General features: G+C 35.0%; 1 protein-coding gene across 5 annotated transcripts in view; it reads left to right on the top strand.

Moving 5' to 3' along the window:
- USP15 (ubiquitin specific peptidase 15) overlaps positions 1-11,644 on the top strand; it is a 121,850-nt gene extending 110,206 nt beyond the window's left edge. For all 5 annotated transcript variants that reach the window (XM_041755030.1, XM_041755029.1, XM_041755031.1 and 2 more), the window contains 7 exons: positions 25-297; positions 673-743; positions 1,087-1,202; positions 2,020-2,169; positions 4,163-4,266; positions 7,414-7,502; positions 11,182-11,644. In XM_041755030.1, the coding sequence (XP_041610964.1) occupies positions 25-297; positions 673-743; positions 1,087-1,202; positions 2,020-2,169; positions 4,163-4,266; positions 7,414-7,502; positions 11,182-11,364 (986 nt within the window). In that variant the 3' untranslated portion in view covers positions 11,365-11,644. The remainder of the gene's footprint in view (positions 1-24; positions 298-672; positions 744-1,086; positions 1,203-2,019; positions 2,170-4,162; positions 4,267-7,413; positions 7,503-11,181) is intronic.
- The last annotated feature ends 10,735 nt before the right edge of the window (positions 11,645-22,379 follow it).

Here is a 22,379-nt window from a genome sequence, read left to right as displayed (position 1 = left end):
AAGATTTCTAATATCTAAAATTAGGTGAAATGGAAACAGATGAGCCAGATGATGAATCCAGCCAGGATCAAGAACTTCCCTCCGAAAATGAAAACAGTCAGTCTGAGGATTCAGTTGGAGGAGATAATGATTCTGAAAATGGATTATGTACTGAGGAAACTTGCAAAGGTCAACTCACGGGACACAAAAAAAGATTGTTTACATTCCAGTTCAACAATTTAGGCAATACTGATATCAACTACATCAAAGATGATACCAGGCATATAAGATTTGATGAGAGGCAGCTTAGGCTAGATGGTAAGTGTGAAAACTGGCTTGAGCACTGAACTTGAGCAAACCATGTTGTATTTTTTTAGGTGAAAACTATGAAACAGTCATGAAAAAATAACATCACTTTTCTGTATAAAATCTATATATCTTAAATGAAAAGCCTTAATTACAAGTATACTAAAATTTGTCACTGTTTATTAAATGGAAGTTAGACTTATGCTTAAGTTTTGTATGTTTTTTTTAACTCCTTAAATTTTTAATGGCTTGGAAACAGCAATTTACCCTGATCACCTAGGGCAAATAGAAGAGAATGTTTATTCTGGTATATATCTTAACATTAAAATACGCTCATTTTAATGAAGACATATTAAGTTTTAAAGAAAAATATGTTTTCCATCTTAGAAAGATCATTTCTTGCTTTGGATTGGGATCCTGATTTGAAAAAAAGATATTTTGATGAAAATGCCGCAGAGGTAAGCCATCACTCATTCCATATCTTTCCCATGTTGATCACAATTTTATTATAATCTTTTGCTTCCACCAAATATGTTTATTTTGCTAATAGAAAAATGGTTATGTACTAGAAAAGGCTCATTGGTTTGCAGACATGCTTTCTGTTAACAGTTTTAATTATTATCCATATAGGTGTGTATATAGAAGTTTTTTAGAAATGTGGTGTAAATCTCAGCTGAAATAAGCTTTGTAATTCTTTTGAGAAAGTTTAGGAGTTTTTCATTACTATACATAGTAAGATGGTATCACTAAAATGAGTTTTGTTTCATTTGTTCTCTTAACTCAAGAAATACTTCTCTTTAGGATTTTGAAAAACATGAAAGTGTGGAATATAAACCTCCTAAAAAACCCTTTGTGAAATTAAAAGATTGCATTGAACTTTTTACAACAAAAGAAAAGCTAGGTGCTGAAGATCCCTGGTAAGAGACAAAGTTAAAATATTGCTTCTAATTATTTTTTAAGGATTTGTACTGAGGTATGTGATATATCAAGTTGCAAAAGCAATAACTAAATTCCCTTTGATATTTTAAATAAGCATTTCTTTAAATGAAAATAGTCCATTAAAAGTGATTTGAGGGACACCTGGGTGGCTCAGTGGTTGAGTGTCTGCCTTTGACTCAGGACATGATCCCGGGGACCCAGGATTGAGTCCCATATCAGGTTCCCTGTAGGGAACCTGTTTCTCCCTCTACCTATGTCTCTGCCTCTCTCTCTGTCTCTCATGAATTTGAAAAATAAATAAATAATAAGTGATTCAAATGCTTTAAAACTGTTGTTATAACATTAAGCTTTAATCTCATTACTATATTTTCTATAGTAGTATTTTACTGTGGGTAATTAATTTTAGTTACTTTTTCCCACGAATTTTTTGCTGTGTAGCCATTTTGATAGAAATGGTTTTTAGGGAAATCATGGGTTTTGTGGTATTATTAATTCCATTAAAGCCCAGAAGTTTTGAGATTTGCTGATATTTATCTCTCAAAATAGTTTTGTATTCTTTTAGGTTACTAAAATGTAAATAGTCTTCATTTCTTTGAATACTTATTTACATGTTACTTTATAATATTAAATCTATTTGATTGATTGAAGATAAAAATAATAAGGGAGTTCATTAGTCTGGTACGTATTAGGCATATATAATTGCCCACTGAATAAGTGTAGAATTTGCCACGTATTTTTTTTATCTATTATTTTCATTGCCCCTAGCAAGCTTTAAATATTTCTCTTTATTTTTAGGTATTGTCCAAATTGTAAAGAACATCAGCAAGCCACAAAGAAATTGGATTTATGGTCCCTGCCTCCAGTACTTGTGGTACATCTCAAGCGATTTTCTTACAGTCGATACATGAGAGACAAATTGGATACCTTAGTTGATTTTCCCATCAAGTAAGTTTTAATTATGCCGTATAAACATTGGACACCTGTAAATTTTTATAAAAATCAGGTAGCATTGGATCCAACTTCAGTTTTTAAGTGTATTTGTGAGTAGTTTAGCAGTTGGTAAGGATCAGTAAGAATTTTTATTGCTTTTTAGATATTTTTCAGAGAACAAAGAGGAAATACACCTTCTTAAACAGTAGAATAAAAGTAATTCTGTGTTGCATTATCATATGGGTTCACTGGTGCTGTTTTTAAATCTAAGATACTCTATGGAATCGTAGTGATTTTTTTTTCCCTAGGAATTATTTCATCAGTAATCATCAATTATTCTCAAGTATGCTTTTTTTAAAAGGTGAAAGTAATATTAAACAGTAATACAACTGCTGAAAAGGATGAACAAAGTAGTATACTCAATTATCCCTGATGTGTCATACTTCAGTTTATTGCATTATTCAGAGTATTATATCATTCTTGTAAAAAGTCTGGAGATAGCATCTTTGTAGTCCTTTTTTTTTTTTAAGCTTTCACTAAATTGAGAATTCGTAAGGACAAAAATGAAATTGTATATATTCTCATTCACGTGATCCAGGAAGGACTTCACACAATACTTTACAGCAATAACTTGGTACTCTCCGATTTTACTAAAAGAACATTGATAGTATTCTTTTCTATATTTTATATTTCTGCACCAGGTGTTTGATACAGTTAATAACTAAACAACTACCATAGGCAGGTGTGTGTGATTAGAAGGAAGTAGATGGGGCAGCCAGGGTGGCTTAGTGGTTTAGCACCACCTTCAGCCCAGGGCCTGATCCTGGAGACCCAGGATCGAGTCCCATGTTGGGCTCCCTGCAGGGGGCCTGCCTGTGTCTGTGCCCCTCACTCTCTTTCTCACTCTCTGTATGTCTCTCACGAAAATAAATAAAACCTTAAAAAAAAAAAAAAAAAAGGAAATAGATATGATATTGCAAACATTCTTTGGATTGCTTATTCTGATTGGTGTTTTATAAAGTTAAGTTTAAAAACGTTTTGCAGGGGCACCTGGGTGGCTCAGTGGTTGAGCATCTGCCTTTGGCTCAGGCCATGATTCTGGGGTCCTGGGATCGAGTCCTGCATCAGGCTTCTTCCTCTGCCTATGTCTCTGCCTCTCTCTGTGTGTCTCTCATGAATAAATAGAGACTTTTTTAAAAAAAATCATTTTTTACCAGAAGAAAATGGTAATTTTCTCCTTAACAAAATTATGAGCCATCAAAATTTTCTCAAGAATATATAGCATTTTGACAGTGTAAGTACAAGAAGAACCAGAAGTAATGGTAAGCTAGAAACTATGAGAGACATATTTGAAATTTAGAATCATTACTGCTTTTTAGTGATACAAGTCCAAAAAAACTGAATAATGATAAGCTATAAAATGGTCATGCTCCATTTTGATACATGACAGATTACACAACAGTTGATTGCGTTTTGAAGAGTGTTGCCCACTTGGGGTATATAGATCATCGGAAACAGGAAAATGTAGAATAAATATTGGGGTTTAGATATATCTACATTATTATAAGATTTCTGTGAAAGTTTTTTTTTTACTATCATTAATCTTCCTTAATTATTTAATTCTAAAAATGACTTCAAAATTATGAAAAATGAAAAGAATCCCAATGGCAAGTGGTAATGATTATTGTACCACTATGAGAGTTAAATGTATTAGCATGAAAACATTAACCTGAATAAACAGCCATCCGTAGAGAATTGTAAAATTCCCAACCCCTAAGAAAAGTTTTTGCTGCAATAGTCAAATCTCAGGTGTGTATGTTTGTGTTCGTGCGTGCGTGTGTGTGTGTGAGAGAGAGATGTTTTACCATTATTTGGTAAAACATTTGATTTCTTTGGTGAAAGAGCTATTTTTTTATATAAATGAGAGGCAAGCAACATTGACAGAAAGTAATAGAATTAATGACATTTAGGGAAAACATAAAACTAACTTGATCTCTTTGTTAAACAGTGACCTGGATATGTCGGAATTCTTAATTAATCCAAATGCAGGTCCTTGCCGCTATAATTTGATTGCTGTTTCCAACCACTATGGAGGAATGGGAGGAGGACACTGTAAGTTGCGTTTACCATTTTGCCAAAATTGTGATGTTTGATAACTGCAGACTTTTTTCCTTAAGATATTTTTTACTTAGAAAATATGGGGTGTCTGGCTAGTTCTATCAGTAGAGCATGTGACTCTTGATCATGGGGTTGTGAGTTCAAGCCCCAAATTAGGTGTGGAGCCTACAAAGAAAACAAAGGGGAGAAAAGGAAAGGGAAAATGTGTAAATGTGTTTTACGTATTAGTAATGGTTCAGTAAATGTTGATTAATGAATGAATTACCTTTTGAACCTTTTTTTTTTTTTTTTTAAACATCAATAGAAGATTGAGTTAATCATGGTTCTTGGTTTTCATGTACAGGTCATCACTGGTCAGGACTCCTGTCCTTTTCCATTTTCCCTCTCTTCTCTTTCTAAAGTGCTTGTTGTATGTGTTGTTAGAAATCATGCATCATTAATTTTTACATAATTGGTGTACTGTGTTATAGATCTTACATATTTTTCTTAACACATAAGGCTTATCCATGTTACTTCATGGCCATTTAGTTCATTGCTTCTAACCACTCAGGATTTAAATCTAGCCATATTTTCTCTCTCTCTACTCACTGCATGGTGAACATCCAAATTGCCTTTAACTCTCTACCACCACAAGACCAATGAAATAAATATCGTTTATGGTCCCCTGTGGGGGAATTTCTTCGAGCAACATACCCAGAAGTGAGATTGCTGTATTATAGAGTATTTATGTACTCCCAGATGGCTCTCCAGGACAGTCATACCAGCCCACACTCTCCAATTGATTGGTTTTTCTGTTGAACTATCATTGCGTTCCTAGAATAAACCCTACTTACCTTTTAGGATTTTTTTTTAATCCCCAGTTGAATTTGCTGAACTAATTTTATTTAGGGTGAAAATGTCATTCATAAGTGAAATGGTCTTTTAATTTTTTTATATGGTTCTTTCTTTGGAATCAAGATTATGTAGTCTAATAATAAACAGGCTGGAATACTTTACTCTTTTTCTATATCCTAAAGCAGGTAGTATAGTATAGGAATTAACTATTCATGAAAGTCTAGTAGAATTCTCCTGTAAAATTATCTGGGCTTCACACCCATACATTTTTCTATTTATGTCATGTTTATTGAAATCTGTTCAGTCTTCTTTTTCCCAAGATATAAGCATTATGGCATTTTCTATTTTTCTAAAAATGTATCTGTGTTTTCCAGTTTGAGAATACTTACATATAATAATACTACTATGCTATATCTTTTTCCCTTTTTTGTTCCTCTATTTTCTTTTTAGTCCGTTTTCTGCAAGGTCTATCTTATTAATCTGCTCAGAGAATTAGCTTTCGATTACTAATATGCTTTATTAAATTTTTTTTGTTACTATGTATTCTCTCTCACGGATTTCTTCTCTTTCCTTTGTTATGTTTTTCTTCTTGTTACTTTGAGTTTGCTATGTTGCTCTGTTTTTAAGTTTTGGTTTGAGTGCTTTATTAGCTTTTGCTTTACATTTTTTCTCCTCAGTTGACGTCTATAATTAAAGCTATAAATTTCCCTCCAAACACTACTTTATCTCTGTTCCATAAACTTTGAAATGTAGTATTTTCATCTACTTTTAATTCTATATATATTTTTAATTTCCTTTATGATTTTCTAATTTCTAATGTCCAGGGGCATTTAATCATACGCTTTTCTAAACATACGTGTTTTTTTAAGCTCTCCTTTTGTCTTAATTTTAATTGTATTACACAACAGTTGGAGATATTGCCTATATTAATCCTTAGTTTATTAAAGCATCCATGTTCCCCAATACATGGTCTGTTTCTTAAATGTTTGTGTGCTTGAAAAACATACATATTCCCCATCCAGACATAAAATTCTATATTTCTTATATTTGAAGCTTATCAGTTATATTTCAGATGATTAGTATCTCAGGTTATTTTTTATATTTTGTAATATTTCTGGGAATTTGTCATTCTTATTAAAATATTGATTTATGTATTTCTACTAACAATTTTATTAGTTGTTTTGCATTAGTAGTTGCATTTATGTTTAAAATGGGTAGCTCTTCTTTGTTGTTCCTTTTACTAGTATTTGATGTATTTTTTTCTCTCAATATCACTTGGTTTGCAAACTCTGGGTCCTTTTTGTTGGATTTATCTCTTATAAACCATTTTATTGCTAAATCTTGTCTTTTTATTCATTCTGAGAATGTTTCTTTTAATTTGTAGGTACAGTGCACTTCAGTTCAACTGACAACTTCTGCACTAGGCTCCACCCAGGAGAGCAATAATTTTGTTTTGGGAGGGGTAGAACAATTTAGAAGATACAGCCTCTAAAGTATCACTTTTTAGAAGCTATGACAGATAATTATTTTGTAGACATTTTGCAGCTTTGTTTCTCAGAGTTTATTGGATAGTTCAGACAAAGCATGGGATATATAAAGGGGGAATTTCTAACTTTTAAAGATAAAGCAAATCTTTATAAATTGTACAAAGTTTTGTACAATTTTTGTACAAATTGTAAAAAGTACAAAACTTTTTCTCTTGCTCAGTACTTTTGTTAAAGACTGAAAAGGATTTTGGTGTAAAAACTACAAATTAATGAGATAGTATTATAGAAAAAGTATTTGTCATACAAAATTTAAATTTTGATTAAAATGCCAAACTCTGGAGTCAGAGACAGACCTGGGTTTAGATGCTAACCCAGCCACTTAACAGTTTCCTGTTAGATTAAACTACTTTTGATGCCTCACTTTCCCCATTTCTAAAATTAGAGGAATAATTCCTCTGTGAGATAATGCATATAAAGTACATAGCATTGATCCACAATAAGCACTGCATAAATATTAATTCCCATTTATTGTCATTAGTATTATTCTGTGAATTGAAAAATAATAAATCTGTCCTTGGGATGAAAAAAATCACAGATTTCAACTTATTTGAAAAGTACCTTAGGCATTTAGGTTGTAGGAAATATATTAAAGCCTTTAATCAATGGAATAAGTTGGATGTGTAATAGATAGGCCTTTGTAAGTGATTTTCATGTAATTTTAATATGTATTCCTTATATAGATGATTGTAAAGTTTTGCGGCCCCCCCCCTGGAAACCATAGATCATTTCAGTCACAGAAGTGATTATATTTTTTCATTAGATACTGCTTTCGCAAAAAACAAAGATGATGGAAAATGGTACTACTTTGATGACAGTAGTGTCTCAACTGCATCTGAAGACCAGATTGTGGTAAGTGTGTTTTTATTTCCTAAAAATCTCAGCCATCACTTTTTTAAAAGCTCCCCATGGAACACTGTAGTCTGTATTTTAGCAGTTTCTGATAGTGAAGAGACACTTTCTCTGATTTAAAGAAATGTGAAATTGTCCTGTAAGTGGAAATTTGTCTCCTAATTTGCCCACTAATAGAAGCATAAATTGCATCATGAAAATTTTTCTTGTAGTTTTCAACCTGAAAAATGGAGTTTTCTAATGAAAATAATAAAATTTTCCTTTGGAAAACAGGCTCAGACATTTTGGGACATTGACTACTTAAAATCAGAGTACTAAAACAGAAAAAAAAATTCTTTAAAGTTTTTTTGTTTTGTTTTATTTTGTTTTTTACCATACCTATGATTTTTAAAGTAAAGCCTTATCCTTTGTGACACTTAAACATTTAAGCTCAAAATTACATGATTAAATGAAACAAATTAGAAAATTTTTAAAAAATTAACCTTGAGTATCTGTTTGATATTTTCTGAATAGTAGAAAAATGAGGAAGTAACATCTATTTGTATTTATATCAGTTTATCAGCCACAGCTGGAGGCAAACTATTGACATTTGTTTTGCTTCCCAGCAGAGCATGGTTTTATTATCAAATATTGACTGGTGAAAGGATGACAAGTTTATTCTAAGAAGAAAGCTAAGACTTGGTTTGATAAGGGTTTTTCTCTATTAAAGTTTGCCTTTCTAAAATTTTACTGATCACAATAGTACAAATAATAAGAAATCTAATGTTTGCTCTTGTGAGCATGGAACTCATATTTCCATGTAGAGCTACATTTTCTTTTAGTGTGAGTAGTACTGACCTCTTCATTTCCCAGTTTAAATTTTACATTCTTTGAAGACAGAGACTAGCTTTTTCTTTAGTTTGTTATGCCTTAAAAGTCTTCAATTTATATCATTAAATTTAATAAATTAATGAACTTCTGAGTCCAGTTATTGACATGGTTTTAATCCACCATTGGGTGAACAGATATGAAATAATTTTAAGTTTTTTCTCTAAAGATAATTTATATGTTTATCTATGTGTGTATACTGTTGCTTATGTCCCTATAGCTGTAACACAAAGAGCCTTGAATGCTAATATTTTTAAAATACATAAATGCCTAAGTTAATTACATTTCCAGTTTATATTTAGACCTCTCATTTCAAGTCTCAACCATCGCTTTTCAATTAATTGTGTTCTCCTTTCTAAATCTCCCAACCAAAACATCCTGAAATTGTCTATATCCTCCTTCAATGTGTCTTTGACAGTCCTGCCCTAACCTTGCCTTCAAATAAACAATATATCTTGTTTATATACAATATATGTATTTGATGTTACCTTGCATCTTAACAGCCATCTCCACTGATTTAGGTTAGTTTAAGGAGATAGGACCAGTGTAGGGAAGTTTGCATGAGAAAGCGGTCTTTGACCTGAGTCTGCCACTAGAAATAGAAGTAAAGTTGTTCTAAGCAGAGAAAGGAGTACCTACAAAAGCAAGGAGGCATGAGAGAACATAGTATTTAGGGGGAGCAGCAAATAATTTGGTATTACTGAAAGGACATACTTGTTTTAAATATGGGGCAGAAATTAGACTAAAGCTAAACTTGGCAGTCAGATAAAAAAAGATGACGTACTTCATAGTTTAGAGCTTTCCTTAAAGACGAGAAGCATGAGTGATTGTTAAGTAATGGAGCATTATTAAATTTGGGAAGCTCGGGATCCCTGGGTGGCGCAGAGGTTTAGCGCCTGCCTTTGGCCCAGGGCGCGATCCTGGAAACCCAGGATCGAGTCCTACGTCGGGCTCCCGGTGCATGGAGCCTGCTTCTCCCTCTGCCTGTGTCTCCGCCTCTCTCTCTCTGTGTGACTATCATTAAAAAAAAGGGGGGGGGGGATCCCTGGGTGGCTCAGCGGTTTAGTGCCTGCCTTCGGCCCAGGGCATGGTCCTGGAGTCCCGGGATCAAGTCCCACATCGGGTTCTCTGCATGGAGCCTGCTTCTCCTTCTGCCTGTGTCTCTGCCTCTCACTCTCTCTCTGTGTCTCTCATGAATAAATAAATAAAAAATATTTAAAAAAAAAACCAGTTAGGCCTATTTGTGTGGGTCTGCTTCAAAAAAATTAAAAATAAAAATAAAAAAAATAAATTTGGGAAACTCTGAGAAAAGCAGAAAGACCATTACAACCTCCAGCAAAAAGAAGGCTGTCATTTCAGCAATACAGCCTTCTGAATTGAAAGTTGTGGTAGAGTAACTGTGGTAGTAATGTATAGACAAAGGGGGAAATGGATTTATTAGATATTTCCTGAATAGAATTAATAGAACTTGGTGAAGATTGGCTGTAAATGAAGATGTAGATGCACAGAGGGAGAAGTTGAAGATAACTGGCTTCAGTGTTCGCCACAGTAGAAAATACAGGAGGAAAGTTTGCTGTTGAAATGTCAGCTACTTATGTGATAGCTCTAGAGAAATTTCTACTAGGTGGTGGGACTACCAGGACTGGAGTTCAGAAGTGAGAACTAGCTTAAGTGACAGATTTGCATTGCTCTTAAGTAGCAGTTGAAGCCATAGGTTTGAATGAGCCACCTAGTGAGAAGATACTGAGAAAGAGTGTTGGGCAGTGGACAGAACATGATTTTTTTTTTTTTTTTTTAAGGTTAGGATTTAATGAGACCACAAAAAAAGTCAGAAGCAACCGTGGAGATAGAAGATCTAAGGAAAAGTAGTGTCACAAAAGCCAAAAATTGTTTGTTGCAGGAAAGAGGACTAAAGCATTAAATGCTACAGAGAGTATGACTAAAAGAACTTTTAAAAGCACCCATTTGATTTGTTTATAGCAGGTTATTGCCCTTAGTGAAAGTCTTTTTTTTTTAAATATTTTATTTATTCATGAGAGAGAAGCATAGACACAGGCAGAGGGAGAAGCAGGCTCCATGCAGGGAGCCCAATGTGGGACTCAATCCCTGGTCTCCAGGATCAGGCTCCAGGCTGAAGGTGGCGCTAAACTGCTAAGCCACCTGGGCTGCCCAGTGAAAGCCATTTCATTACAGTGACTGGGGCAAAAGATCATACTGAATCAAAGAGTATGCATGAGAGTGAAAATGAATATTCGCTGACTCTCTGCCAGACTGGCACCTGGAGGAAGCAGTAGAATGGAAAGGGATTTAAGATGGAAACAACTTGAGTATTTGTTACGCTAAGAAGTCCAGTAGAGGACTTAGTAAGGATACGCGGTGATGATGGATGGATGGAGCAATATCCTTAAAACGGTAGGAAGAGCTGGACTCATAGCAAACTTCAAGTGAAGCCATTAGTAGTAGAAAGAAGCTTACCTTTTCCTTAGAGATGGGAGGGAAGAAGGCATAGAATTGTTTCATGTTAGAGTAGCTGGGTTAATCTGTGATATACTTGCATTTACTTATCTGTTCGATCAATGTAGTAGAGAATAAAAATGTTAATTCTAGTGAGTATTCTTTCTTGATACATAGAAGTCGTCTTATATATAAACCAATTTTAGTAACTTCCATTTGACCATTTGTGGTTTTTAAATTTGATTTAGGCTCTGTCACCAAAGTCTTTTGGTTACCAGCTGAAACATTTATGGTATACTTAATGTGATCTTTGAGAATCATGACCATTTTAATTTAACATGCTTTGTTTTTTCAACAGTCCAAAGCAGCATATGTACTTTTCTACCAGAGACAAGACACTTTCAGTGGAACTGGCTTTTTTCCTCTTGACCGAGAAACTAAAGGTGCTTCAGCTGCCACAGGCATCCCATTAGAAAGTGATGAAGATAGCAATGATAATGACAATGATATAGAAAACGAAAACTGTATGCACACTAACTAATGAAAGTCCTAGAAGCCATAAAAGAGAGACTTTCCTGCTGGTGGTATCTGTTGAAATGATGAAGTTACCCACCACATTAAACAAAAGTCTGAGATGGGGAGTTTCAGATAACCGAATGTAAATCCTTTATCAGATTTTAACTTGTGCAGTACTTGAAGTGAAACACAATGAAAACTTTAACAGAAATTGTCTCTTAATACATTTACAGTCTTGTAATTACAAGCTAAATATATATAGGAAATCACAAATAAATCCCTTTTAAGTTTGCTGCTGTTTTGATGAATTATGTTTTCTTTAATTTTTTGGATGTGAGTTAATTGATGACAAATGTTAAATTTGTGGATGTTGGTCATTTATTTTGCTCTAATAATACTGCAAGAAAACTATGGCTGAACTTAGTTTTTGGATAATCTAGTTCATGTGCATTAGGCTGCCACATATATTACTACTATGATATTTAGCTGCGGTATCAATGTGGCATAAATACTGCAGTAGTATTCTTGGAAAACCAAATTTTCAAATCTATCCCTGGTAATCAATATGGACCTATTAAAGAACCAAATCATGATATAAGAAACAATCTTGGAAAAGTTATTTTCTTTTGTAGTATCATTAAAAATCCAGATTATGTTCATCTTGCTGCTGTGGAAAACAGGTTCTAGATTACACACTCCATCTAAAATCATTTTTCAGTTAAATGTAAGTATTTTTTACTGCTATTGGGATCTATTCCTTAGATATTCAAAAAAATTTTACTTGCTTTAAAATGCATGTCTTTAATCTGGTGTTGGTCCAAAATTAAAATTTTTGCTGTCTGTTTTTCTCTACCCCATTTTTTGGTAATTTGGCAACTTTTAGCTCTTCCAATTATTGTAATATAAGGACAGACTTAATAGTATTCTGTATCCATAGTAATAATTACATCAAGCTTAGATGAGAAATTTTTTTAATATACTGGCCTTTAAATCATTAATGGACAATTGGCTTTAAAGGTAGGTCTGTTAACTTTCTTTGTGTGTTCCTGATGGAATTCACCATAGCCTTACAGCTTTTCTCAGAAGGTAACTTGTTAATTAAGAAAATTGGCATTTGCATGTTCTAGAGTCAGAACCTGTATAGTATATAAAGCATACAAACCTTGAATTTGATTTTAGTTCACCACATTCAAGGATCCAGGATGCCAAAAATATGTGTGAACATTTGAAACATTTTTCATTTGCTGCTTTTTCCCTTTGATCTAGTTGAAAGAATGTATTGTCGATTGGCATACAATACTGCCTTTAATAGAAAATCTAAATGCTGGGGCACATTTCACATATCGACTACCTGAGAAATTGCTTTGTGTCCCACTGTTATTAAAGCAAAAAGTATAATGTTCTTCACTTGAACTAATCAAATACAATAGATTATAAATTGTGTATTGTAAATAAAAGTTCACTCTGTGAGTGCACATTTTGGTAAATTATTTATTTATGTTAGCATTTAAAAGTTAAAAAAAATGCATTTGACCAGGATAAATGAGGTATGTTGATCATGGCTTTGCTTTATACCTTGATATTAAAGCTGGTTTTCATCCTGGTATTTTAAAAGCTGCTTTGGTTTTTTTTTTTTTTCTTTTCTTTTCTTTTCTTTTCTTTCTTTTTTTCTTTCTTTTCTTTCTTTTCTTCTTTTTTTTTAATGTAAACTAACCTCCTGCATGACAGAGGTTAAAATTTTGTCTGCACTTGAGTTCACTTGAGTTTACATTTGAAATGTGCATGTTTATTTATACAGATTTCAATAAAGCTATTTAAGGCCTTATTTAGTCTTTTATTTCTTACTCTGAATCTTTTGATAAAAATCCCCCATTTTATGTGTAGGTGACTATATAATAGACATTTTAGTTATTGTATAATTAAAAATAGAGGAAAGCATGTCAAAGTAAAGCAAATCCTATTAAGGATATGTTTCAAAGTGATTTTTTAATCTAAATATTCATTAAACATTTGTGCACCTACTAATCACTGTTCTGTAGCTTTAAGATATAGCAGTAAAGAAGCATCCCTCCACTCACAGAGCTTGCAGTCTTTCTGCTGTCTACCAACTAATAGGCTTTCCATTTTTCTGAGGTTTAAAGAAAAACCAAAATTAACTTTTTCCAGCCCTGGATTATAGTCACCACCTCAGTTGTCCATAGAGACCATTTATTTTTAATGCCTGTGATTAACTTTTATTCCCACTAAAAGAAGTGTTCTAAAATAGAAAATGTTCTTAATAATGTTGAATTTGTCAAATTCAAATGACAATGTCAGCTGAAAAAAAATAAAATAAAAAATAGTGTAACAAACTAATCTGTACTCTAATGAAAAGTAGATATTCATAGGTAATAAGGGTAGTGTAGCCAGTCTAGCATTCTGTTAGCTTTTCTACTTAGTAGTCATATGACTTTGAGTTTAATCTCCCCTCATATGTTTCTTCACCTGTAAAATTACAACACTAATAGTATTATTGAGCACTTACCATGAACCAGATATAGTGTGTTAATGTATTATCTCATTTAATCCCACAATAGCGATGAGTTAGAGACATTCATCAAGCTTGTTTTTAATTTGAGAAACCAAGGTACAAAGCAGTTAAGTAATATCCCCAAGGTCACATAATTACTATGTGGTAGAGCCAATATTGTATCTTCGGTTCTGTATACTGCATCCCACTTGGTTATAGTGTCTGCCTCACAGAATTGTTGAGATCTCAAATGAAGTCATGTATTTTATGGAAAGGTACTTTGTAAACTATGTGGTATACTCAATACTGATTTTAAATTTAATACAGTATTTTTTTCTTTGTTTATCTAACTCAAGTATGCCCTTCTTTACATTTTACCAAATGCAACTCTCATTTTCAGGACTTTATTTCTTCACCTGCAATTTAGTTTTAATTAATCTCTGTGCAAAAGCTATAGCTTAATACTTTGTTTAAAGATCTTGCTTTCTCTTATAGTCTGTTCTTCTAACAGTCCTATATTTATCCTTGCTTTCCTGGCAACTCGCTATAAAGCCACACAAACCATTGATTTGGGCATGAAGAAAATCAGTAATGATTGATTGGTTCTGTATAAGGACAGCACTTTCTCATCAACTAATCTCATTGAGATGAGGACATTTTATAAGAAATAAGCCAGGAGACTGTAAGAAAAGATGAGGTAAGTCTCTTTCATTGGCTTACCAAAGGGACGGGGGATGGGGCGTATGCAAGGTTGGAACCTTCCACCTCAGAGAGGAATCGACACTATCACTGGTACATGGTGAACGTGAAAAGTGGGCCAACTTTTAGTTGTTTTTTTATGCTTATGTTCTTTTTTAAGATTTTTTTTTTTAATTTATTTATGATAGTCACAGAGAGAGAGAGAGAGGCAGAGACACAGGCAGAGGGAGAAGCAGGCTCCATACACCGGGAGCCCGACGTGGGATTCGATCCCCGGTCTCCAGGATCGCGCCCTGGGCCAAAGGCAGACGCCAAACCGCTGCGCCACCCAGGGATCCCTCTTTTTTAAGATTTATTTGAGAGAGAAAGTGGGACGTGGGGAGGCAGAGGGAGAGAGAATCCCAAAGCAGACACCCTGCTGAGCTCAGATCCCAGCATTGGGTTCCATCTCACGACCCTGAGATCATGACGTGAGCCAAAATCAAGAGTCAGCTGCTCAACTGACCGAACCACCCAGGCGCCCTTAGGTTTATGTTCTTTACAAACAGTGCATTTCATTACTGCCTGCTTCCCACCCTCCCTTCTGTTTGTGGAATATAGATTAGCACATTCTCTTTAATTTAGTTTTTAAGATAAAAATGTGGAAATTAGGGATCCCTGGATGGCGCAGCGGTTTGGCGCCTGCCTTTGGCCCAGGGCCCGATCCTGGAGACCCGGGATCGAATCCCACGTCGGGCTCCCGGTGCATGGAGCCTGCTTCTCCCTCTGCCTGTGTCTCTGCCTCTCTCTCTCTCTCTCTCTCTCTCTCTCTCTCTCTCTCTCTCTGTGTGACTATCATAAATAAAAACTTAAAAAAAAAATGTGGAAATTAAAAAAAAAATGAAATTTTTTTAATATTAGGGCAAAGAATCAGAAATTTCTAAAAATCTCAGAAGAGAAGGAAAAGAAAATAATTTCATTTCTGGACCAAAGAAGAGCAGAAATCTTTCTTTGTATTTTTACCCTATTATAAAATAAGATACCGTTTTTCTTTGAAACCACGTCTCTTGAGAATATAATGACATTGATAATTCCCAAATAATTCTTTTAGTGGCACTTCAGAGTACCCAAAGATAGAAGGAAAGGAGAGTATATGGGTATCCTTGCTGACTTAGATATTAAGTTGCAAAGCTATACTATATTGTTTTGTTACCAGATTTTTACAATGAGAAATATGTAATTTTCTTATAAGCATTTTAGGTTGTGAAACATTTCAGTCAGATATGTATATTTTTCATATGTTTAATTCATATTTACTGTATATTAAGCAAAAGAACTTCCAAATAACTCAGACAACAAAACTTTCATTTAAAAAGCATATTCAGATTTTTATAAGCTACATAAAGTAGGTTTTTAAATATCAGAATTGGGAAGTTAATTTTACATGGTAAAATCCAAACATTGATCAAGACTTATTTGCAGTAATGATGGGGTAAAGAGTTTTTTAATGGGTAACAAAACAGACAGTACAAAAATTATTTTTGGCAAATATATGCATTGGGAAACATACTCCACATCATACCATAGTCTAATTAAATCCCAACACTGCCTTTTGAGAGCCTGGAAATTGCTAGGGTAATGAAGGGAAAAGACTCCAGGCTATTATGGGAATCTAGAAAGTGGATAAACCATTTAAGAAAATCAAGAGTTGACATATTTTGGACCAGAGTCTCAGAGGAGAGGGAGAAAATCAATCAAGTGGATTTTGATGTCTTTTTTTTTAAGTGTGATTATACAAAGTAGGTAAAAATATAGCTATCTCTTTGGTAATTGTTCTTTTAAATGGAAATGCTGTAAAATAAATATTTTCAATATCTTCCAATATGTACAAAACCAAACATTTTAAATGTTTAAACTGTTTTGGTAATTAACTATGTTCTGCCGTATAAAATCGTGGTTGATGGCGCTCATTTTGCTCAAAATTTCCTCGTGTAGCTTGTTCTATAGAGTTTGGTGAAACAAAAATAGTTTCATTTGTTGTGACCCTTGAGTCCATTGCTAGCTGGAGTTAAATCTACATACATAAAAGTAAAACAATAAATATGGAACCATCCCAAGAGTCTTTTCCCATAATGTGTATTCTTACCTTCTGACCTTGAATTCTCCCTATAAGCCAGTGAAAGTATTTCCTTTTCTTTATAATAAAAACTATCTTCCATTATATGAACTGGTGAATTATCAAGTGTCCTGAAACAAATAAGAATTTAGAATTGCCCTCAATTGAGAAAAACAAAAAGATAAATACAGAGAAACTATAGCACATTTTCTTTAGTTTGAGAAAGGATCCCTGTAAAACTTAAATATTGAACCACTTTAGTAAGATAAACTCTTCAGTTTAAAGAACTCAGAATTACATTCAATTTTGGGCCGTTTAGCATATGTAGGAGTTGAGGTAATAATGCAAATTCAAACAGTAAACATCAGTAGTTACAGACACTCGGTAGTATATTTGTTGGGAGACAAATACATTTCCCAACAGCTAGTTCTAAAGTCATTAGCTTCTGATTTTCAGTTTTCTCAACCATAAAATTCCAGTTTCTTGTAAGGAGGTAATGGACATGTAGGTATGAACTTTTAAGATTTTGCAAAATAAGAATATTCTCTACTATGGGCAACTAAATTAAAATCGTGTATCATTGGTCATAAAAGACTTTTTGAGGGGAAGGCTCACATTCAGCTTTTGAAATTATTGAAGTATGTGTTTTTAGCAAAAGAATAACCAGTAAGATGGGCCAAATTAAAATTTGGGTTTTTAAATTTGTTTAAAATCTTTCTCCTGGGGACACCTGGGTGGCTCAGTGGTTGAGTGTCTGTCTTTGGCTCAGGGCGTGATTCCCCGGGGTTCTGGGATTGAGTCCTGCATCAGGCTCCCCACGGGGAGCCTGCCTCTCCCTCTATGTCTCTGCCTCTCTCCCTCTTTCTCTCTCCCTGTCTTTCATGAATAAATAAATCCTTTCAATCAATCAATCTTTCTCCTACCTCCTATAAAAGAGAAGTATTAGTGTGACGGTAAACTTGAAAATTAAAATTTCAACAGGGATACTAGAATCCAGTTATATACTAACAAATAGGATTTTTAAAGCTATTTGTGAATATAATTTCATAGCCTGTAGCTTGTATATTAACTTTTTATTATTTTAGAGGGGCGGAGGGGCGGAAGGAGAGAGAATCTTAAGCAGGTTCCAGGCCCAGGGCAGAGCCCAACACACACGGCTCAATCTCACAGCCCTGAGATCATGACCTGGGCAGAAATTGAGAGTCAGATGCTTAACTGACAGAGCTACCCGGGCACCCTGTATAGCTTTTACATTTAGAACTTTTTCTCTGCCTTAGGCAGACATGGATTATTTTGGGTTGTTTTTTTTTTTAATTTTTATTTATTTATGATAGTCACAGAGAGAGAGAGAGAGGCAGAGACACAGGCAGAGGGAGAAGCAGGCTCCATGCACCAGGAGCCCAACGTGGGATTCGATCCCGAGTCTCCAGGATCAGGCCCTGGGCCAAAGGCAGGCGCCAAACCGCTGCGCCACCCAGGGATCCCGATTATTTTGGGTTTTGCCCCTAATTTCATTAATCATTGTCTATAATCATTTGAGTAAAGGGTAATAGTTAATACTCCAGAGGTTATGGCTTTTATTATGTTTGGATATGTTTAGTAACAATATTTGAGTTTAAGCAGTGTTAAGTAACTGCATGTCCTGGCCAACTAAAACGTAGCATTCCATTTTAGGAAATATAAATGAATAATCACATCCACTCACCAGGATTTTATGTTTCCTGCCACTTAAAAAAAAGGCAGCTTCTATTCCTCTCTCCAACTCAAATTTCTCTGTTAAGCCCTCCATGAAGAGTGATGTGGAGCATAGACTCAGGAGTTAAACCACTTTTATTCTGGGCCTACCACTTTCTCGCAAGTCATGTCACTTCTCTGACTCACACTTCCTTAGTTTATAAACTAGAACAGCTCTAGAATTTCCATCTAGGAGAGCTTGAGGTCTATTAGAAGGAAGCATGGAAAAAAAAAAAAAAAGGAAGCATGAAACTTAAAACCCCCTATGTGCTTAGCAAACACAAAATTTTCCACAGAATACAGTTTACTTGTCTTTGGAGGGCTAGTAGTAATTATTTATGAGGAGACTGAAGCCCCCAAACACCTGAGCCATCCACTTCTGGCACTGTATTACCTACCTTTCAGAACTGAGATTTAAATTACCTTGATCTTTATTTTTTTTTTAATTTAATTTTATTTATTTATGATAGGCACACAGTGAGAGAGAGAGAGAGGCAGAGACACAGCCAGAGGGAGAAGCAGGCTCCATGCACCGGGAGCCCGACGTGGGACTCGATCCCGAGTCTCCAGGATCGCGCCCCGGGCCAAAGGCAGGCGCCAAACCGCTGCGCCACCCAGGGATCCCTACCTTGATCTTTATAAAGAATGCAGCAGTATTATTACTAATAAAGTACCCTCATGTGGGAATGATTGTTCTTTACCATTCACTCTCAAGACCACTAGCTTATTTTAGCAAGAACGCAAAGAGTAGGGTAACAGTTGGTACATGCAAAATTGGTGCTCGAGGGAAACGTTTGAGAATTTGGCCCTTACTTAACCCCTCACCTTCCCGCAAACATGTACAATTTGACAACTCTGGGCTTTCCCACATACTATTCTAGTTTGCATGGCTTGCCTTCTACCTGGCAAATTCCTATACACATTCTTCGAGACTTATCCCAGCATGCCCTTGCTTGGTCTTCCTGATACATCAGTTGCTCCCTTGAGCTATAATTCACATAATTTTCTTACCCCATCAGACTGAATTATCTGATGGATAATTTTTCAGTATTCCGAAATGTGGTAATTATTAAATGAAGAAATGTGCTCAGTATCTAAAACATCTCTGAATTGTGATTTTGTGTTATCCCTGACATATTACCAAGTACATATTTTTAAAAATCTTTCAATTTGCCTTATGAATATATAATAAAAATAGATTAAAATTAAAATACAGTGACAGTCTAAATTCAGTATCATTTAAGAAATTTGGAATATTCAAAATTAAATGTAAAGAATAACTATAGTGTTTTGTTTTTTAAGATTTTATTTATTTTTGAGAAACAGAGAGAGGCAGAGACACAGGCAGAGGGAAGAGCAGGCTCCCTGTGAGGAGCCCGGTGCGGGACTCAATCCCAGGACTCCAAGATCACACCCTGAGCCGAAGGCAGATGCTCAACTGTTGAGCCACCCAGGTGAATAACTATATTTATATTTTTTAAAGATATTTTTATTGGATCACCTGGGTGGCTTAGTGAGTTAAGCAGCTGACTGTCTCAGTTCAGGTCTTGATTTCACAGTCATGAGTTCAGGCCCTGCATTGGGAGCTCCATGTGTGGAGCCTGCTTAGAATACATACATATATTTTTATTGTAAAGAATTATGTCTTCCAACCCAAATCTTACTTGGTTTCCATGGCAAAATAAAGCATACTGGGACTAGGCTACTAGTCTCCTTTTGCCCATTATCACATCTGAAGTCTTTCCCTTAAGATTGTCCATTTTACTTGAAAAGACTCCAAGGTTTTCCAGAAGAATGAACAACTACCAAAAGTAAGATCTAGACTCCTTTTGCCTTTTCATTGACTGAAAGTGTAGTCAACAAGTCTGTCTTCCTCTATCCTCTTAGAAGATAGAGTTCTTAAATGCTAACGAGTATTTCCCTAGTACTTGCTTCCAGACAACCTGAGAAGTGGTACTGTGTATGTGTGTTTGTTTGTTTTTTAAAGATATTATTCATGAGAGAGAGAGGCAGAGACACAGGCAGAGGGAGAAGCAGACTCTGCAGAGAACCCAATATGGGACTCGATCCCGGGTGAACCTAGGATCACGCCCTGAGTTAAAGGCAGATGCTCAACCACTGAGCCAGCCAGGTGCCCCAAGTGGTACTGTGTTGAAACAAACATCCATTGAGACCCCATCTCCATTAGAGTACACAATTTGTATAGCATGAATCAGCCTGAGTAGTTACTGCTATCACTATATAGTAGCCCCTGATCACCCACCACCACTGAAGCACACTGAGATAGTAAAAATATTGACTATTTGGTTGGAATATACAAAAATAGGTATGCAGATTACTAATTTGGGAAGGGAGATGGTCCATAGTATTCAGACTTGAATTCGCATTTTTAAAAGACTTTTAAGGCAAAAAGAGTCTTCTTGATGGCCGTTGTCAAGACTCCGTTTTCCAACAATGAGTTTAATTTTGAAAACAGAAGAACCAAATAATGAGAAAGGAGAAGATTGTCAAGTTTGGTTGGAAAGAAGAGGTTTTATGGGATTTTTTTTCCTATGGGTAAAAAACTAAAAATATTTTCATAGAAAGGTTCCCCCAAATTCCCTTTAAAAGCTAGGTAAACTTAAAACATCCTGCATCTTCCTGTGAAAGACAAGTAAAATATGATCTGTTTAATGATAACCGTTGTAGTTTGTGTAAACAAAATAACCCAACTAGAATTACTTGTATACATAATTTATTAACAAGACCTTCAAACCCTAAATAACTAGAACCAGAAGGAAAATTAAATTGCTTTACCTATTCAGAATATGCTTTTTGGAGCACATGACAAACAATCTAACTGATATATATTCTAGCAATAAGTAATACAGAAATGTCTGTTATTTTAATATGAGGCTCTCAAGGAAATGAAAGATGCTAATACTAAACTGGAACTGTGACCTCGTCATCCTTTTGTAACTCTTGTCTGTTTCTACAACTACATTGGATCTCCAAGGGCATGGTTTATCTGTCTAGACTCGGATCCTTGCTCGTATTCTGCAGTTTTGGTTTGGTTTGTCAAAATGTGATGTTGGGATTTATCCCTAAAACTCTAGGTTACTGTTTCATATTCTGTCTTTGTAGGTCTTCTCTTCTTGGACGTCTTTGGTCTGCCCTCTTCTAAAGCTGCCCATAATGCATAAGAAAACTATATTGACTGTATTACCTATAACTAGATTGTTAACTTCAGGGATGAGAGAGATCTTTCTACAGTAAATCATTTGTGGCTGTATTTCCACAACAGTCATGTTGTTGTTAATGTAATTTCAAATACAGAAAAAACAAGTTCTTGGAAAATATCAGTATTGAAATTATTCCATGAAAATTATTCCAAGAAAACCATATGCATACCCTTAATAGTCAAACTGATAAAATTCCAAGTTTGCTTGCTTGCTTATTTATTTATTTATTTATTTATTTTTATTTGAGACACAGGCAGAGGGAGAAGCAGATTCCCTCACCGCGAGGGAGCCCAATGTGGGACTCCATCCTGGATCACAACCTGAGCCCAAGGCCGATGCACAACCAGTGAGCCACCCAGGTGCCCCAAAAATAAATTCTTAAAAGCAATCTTTGGGGTAAAATCACATTATTAGGGAATGATGTGACAGCTAACCATTTTATTACAAACAGTGGGGCAGCCCAGGTGGCTCAGCAGTTAAGCGCCACCTGCGGCCCAGGATGTGATCCTGGGGTCCCGAGATCGAGTCCCACGTCAGGTTCCCTGCCTGGAGCCTGCTTCTCCCTCTGCCTGTGTCTCTGCCTCTCCCTCTCATTCTGTGTCTCATGAATAAATAATTTTTTTTATAAAAAAATCTTTAAAAGAAACAGTGAAGGCCAGGAGAAAATGGCATAATATCTTTAAGTTGCTAAAAGATGTGGCAGGGCAAGGGAGACTGTCAAATTGAGGATAGGTACACAGGAAAATATCTTTCAAAACTGAAGGCAAACTAAACATTTTCAA

This window comes from Vulpes lagopus, chromosome 5, assembly GCF_018345385.1.
Source record: "Vulpes lagopus strain Blue_001 chromosome 5, ASM1834538v1, whole genome shotgun sequence".
Classification (NCBI taxonomy): domain Eukaryota; kingdom Metazoa; phylum Chordata; class Mammalia; order Carnivora; family Canidae; genus Vulpes; species Vulpes lagopus.
The sequence above is the reverse complement of the archived record's forward strand: the minus strand, read 5'-3'. Positions and strand labels throughout refer to the sequence as shown.